Below are 3,937 nucleotides of genomic sequence, written 5' to 3'. Positions count from 1 at the left end.
AGCTTCCAAAAGAGATCTTCTGCGCAGCACTCAAGTACCAAAGCTCTGATGGAGAGAGACAAGTTTTTGGCGTATGTTTGAGTGTGCACAGGGACCCCTTTTATACTGCATTTTGGATAGCTCAAACTCTTAACCATAAAAAAGTTTGAGTTCCACACAAATACCACAATATTAGCCTATCTCTATTATCTTGTTATACAAGATAATTCAAATGTATTTCATTGTTTATCTAACCATTTCATTTAGATAAACATATCATGATAATACAATTAATAATCTCACAATGTTCATTCTGTTATTCTATAGAAGTTGTTATATCTTAGGACTTATAATGCTAAGTCCATTCTAACACCACCACCAGACTCCCAGTGATAATATACTTCCATGGCGGGGGTTTCGTCTTCTTCTCAGCCAACTCAACCTTCTTCGAAGGCATCTGCAAACGCCTCTCCCTGAACCTCCGAGCCGTCGTCATCTCCGTCAACTACCGGCTAACGGCTTGCGCCTGAGCATCGCTACCCGGCTGCGTTCGAAGACTGTTTTGACGTTATGAAGTTTGTCGATACATCAAATTTCGAGGGCTTTTCGAGTAACGCTGACCTTAGCAAGTGTTTCCTTGCCGGAGACAGCGCCGGCGGCAACATGGCTCACCACCTGGCTGTCATGGCGGGTAAGCACGAGTTTTCTAGGATAAAATTGATTGGCATCATAGGGATACAACCGTTTTTTGGCGGGGAAGAGAGGACTGAATCAGAAACCAAGCTTAACAACAAGGCTTTGATACTCTCTCTGGAAATAACTGACTGGTACTGGAAGGCGTTTTTGCCGGTCGGGGAGGACCGAGATCACTCTGTGGTGAATGTATTCGGGCCCCGATCAGATGATGTTCTAGGGTTGAACTTTCCGGCGACGATCGTTTTCATTGGAGGGTTTGATCTATTAAAAGACGGGCAAAAGAGATACTGCGAGGGGTTGAAGAAAGCTGGAAAAGAAGTTTACATGGTGGAGTACCCGAAAGCATTTCATGGTTTTTACTGTTTTCCTCAGCTGAAGGAGTGGTCTTTATTAGTTGAGGTGCTGAAGGACTTTATTGAGAAGCAATTGGATGCTCACTAACATCGATTTGTTTCTTTGTTTGTTCAACAATGGCAAATATATAACGAACCTGTTTTACCATTCTCAATAAAACAAAACCATGTATTTTTCAGCATGCCAATGACTCGTATCCAAGACCAATGAATGCAAGCATGTCAAAAGTTCATAGCAGCTTCATACTAAATTAATTGGAAAATGTTAAAGAAAAATAAGATACTTCATATATTCCACCCATGCCAAAAGATAACTGTTTAGTGATTAGGAAAACCATACACAACTATGTTGGTTAACATATTTCCACCAACAAAAGCCACAAAACATTGTTATTCGATCACTAGCCTAAAAACCTGAAAAACAAAATACCAAACCAACCAATTTGGTTGTTTCAATCAACTCATTTGAAATGCTTTTACCTAAACTTGGCTTGATTGTACGTAGCACTTGGGGTCATGGCCACGGAAAAGGTTCTGAATACGTAAAGTGTGGACAATCAAAGAAGAGATTATCATGTTCATCATTTGATTCTTCTATGATATATTGCAGACCATCAGATGATGGTAATAACAAAGGCTTACCAATTTTTTGTTGAATGCTCGTTTGATCAAGATAAGGCACTGATGGAGGTCCAAAATCAACTGCATCACCTGGTCGAACGCTCTTTCCACAAGAATGTGTTTTTGTTTGTGCTCTACCATCAAGTGAATGCACAATATATTCTTGACTCGGAAATTGCATACCATATTGTTGATCAGAACATGCCTCGTCGGTGCATACCGTTGAATTTGATGTGATGCCCTCAATAGATTGCATAAACTTTTGGTTTGGAAATTGCACGCCATACATTTGATCTGATGCTTCTTCTTTACATACTATGGATTTTGATGTGATATCAACTGGATGCAGCTTATGATGGGAGATTGGCACTTTACCGTTTTGATCAAGACATTGCAGTGCTGAAGAAGATCCACTAGTCTGTAGCGAAGGAAATATGTTTGCATAACCATCCTTATAACTCATAACGACCGGTTGAAGCATGTTATTGTCAAGTGCAGCAACCCCCGGGTAAGATGTATAATGATATGCAAAAGTAGGATATGCCCCGTCAAACTCCAATGGTGGATGAGCAATGGTGTGTGTGTATTCTTCTTCAGACTCCGTTGTTTGAGTGTCATCAACTTGACCGTTCATCTCCATCTCCGTGTCATCTGTTATTGACATAGAGATATGTTCTTCACCAGGATCTACTGCATGATTTCGAGTCTGGATTTTGTTCTTGTTATTAGCTTTCTTATAAATTCTACAGAGCACCCAGTTATCCAACTGCACAACAACCATAAGTAAAAAATTTGTAAGGAACACATATGAAGTATTACTAAAGAGTAATTAAAACAAAGGCTTAATATATTATGTAATAAAAAAGAAGGCAATATGAAACTCATACATACCCTCATGTCATTTCCAGTCCTTTTGGCAGTACGTGAATCAGGGACTCGGTACTCATGCATGATCCAATTGGTCTTTTTTCCCTTTGGAGGTTTGCCTCTGTAGAAAACGAGAGCTTTTCTAAAACCAACCTCTATATTACCAGACTTTATTGATTTGTCTGCTCCTGTAGCCTTCCAATAACCATCGCCAGCTGCCCTATTTGGTCGTTGACCATTGCGATACTTACGGTCTCTTGGAGTAAAGAAGTACCATTCTTTTTCTCCATAAGTATCATATTTGCCTGTTAAAAGAGCAGAGCAGATAGTTAAAGTATAAATGAGAGTGTATTGAAAGATTCTTAGGTTAGGCAGCTAACAAGGCTATAGCACAACAATACACTAGAAAAATAATCATAAAGTATGCCATATCTATATCATATATGGAAAATCCTGTAAAAAGGAAAAGAGTCTATCATGACAAATGATTATGAGATGAGCATAGCATCTAAACCCTTAACGGAAGAAAATTAAACAAAACTAAAGGAAGACAGCCAACAGCTAGTACATTATCACATCTAAAATTTGATTGAAAAGAAAACTTATATACATTCTGATTATATATCACATAGGCCTAGAAGGTGTACACAGAAGCAATGATCCAAAACACAATGACAACAATTTTCAGCATGCTTGTTTAAAATTAATATAGTGAAATTGTTATGAAAAATTCTGGAACTGATCGATGAACCTGCTCATATGCTGGTATATATATAAATTCAATTGTAAGAACTAAGAAGTAACAAGTCGTGTTCCACTACGCAAGTAATGTTTAATAGCATCATCGATCTAAAGTTCATATATATATAACAAAAGCTAGAGACTTTCCTGAAACTTGTTCATAACATATCTCATGGATTAGGGTTAGGGTTTACCAGCAAGCGTCTCAGGATTGTAGCGGTAGAGATTAACTTCCATAATCTTGTTGGGAGGCAATGGCTCGTCCATGATCTTTTTCTGCAGGTAATACCGCACAAGTTCTTCATCACGAGGGTTGAACCTATATCCAGCTGGAAAGCTGCTAAGAAAAGCATCCTGCTGCTTCTTCTGATTGTTGTTAAAGTTGTTCAGCTCCTCTTCCTCATCGGAGAAGCGATGATGATCAACCGATGAGGCACCATTATTATGGGCAACATGATGATGAGTACGAGCTGCTGCTTCATGTGGATTTTTTTGCAGTGGCTTAGGACTAGGGCTACCACTGTCAGCAGTAGCTTCGGTAACAGAATTCGAAGCCTTGGGATGCGGATGACTTTGTTGAACAGGAGGCTCCATAGTTGGACTCTTTGAGGGAGAAGACATTGACGGAGACGCAAGTCTCTCTCTCTCTCTCTCTCTCNCTNTCTCTCTNTCTCTCTCGT

The 3,937-nt window shown here is 39.3% G+C and overlaps 1 protein-coding gene and 1 pseudogene across 1 annotated transcript; one reads left to right on the top strand and one right to left on the bottom strand.

Annotated features, from left to right (window-relative positions):
* LOC101294633 overlaps positions 1 to 1,116 on the top strand; it is an 11,150-nt pseudogene extending 10,034 nt beyond the window's left edge.
* Positions 1,117 to 1,542: 426 nt separating this feature from the next.
* Positions 1,543 to 3,851, bottom strand: LOC101294338. The gene is made up of 3 exons (XM_004293122.1): positions 3,452 to 3,851; positions 2,541 to 2,821; positions 1,543 to 2,415 (listed from the first exon to the last, which is right to left on the bottom strand). Exons 1-3 carry the CDS (start codon positions 3,849 to 3,851, stop codon positions 1,543 to 1,545), a joined length of 1,554 nt encoding a protein of 517 aa, XP_004293170.1.
* Between the last annotated feature and the right edge of the window lie 86 nt (positions 3,852 to 3,937).

Source organism: Fragaria vesca, linkage group LG2, assembly GCF_000184155.1.
Source record: "Fragaria vesca subsp. vesca linkage group LG2, FraVesHawaii_1.0, whole genome shotgun sequence".
NCBI lineage: Eukaryota > Viridiplantae > Streptophyta > Magnoliopsida > Rosales > Rosaceae > Fragaria > Fragaria vesca.
The sequence above is the reverse complement of the archived record's forward strand: the minus strand, read 5'-3'. Positions and strand labels throughout refer to the sequence as shown.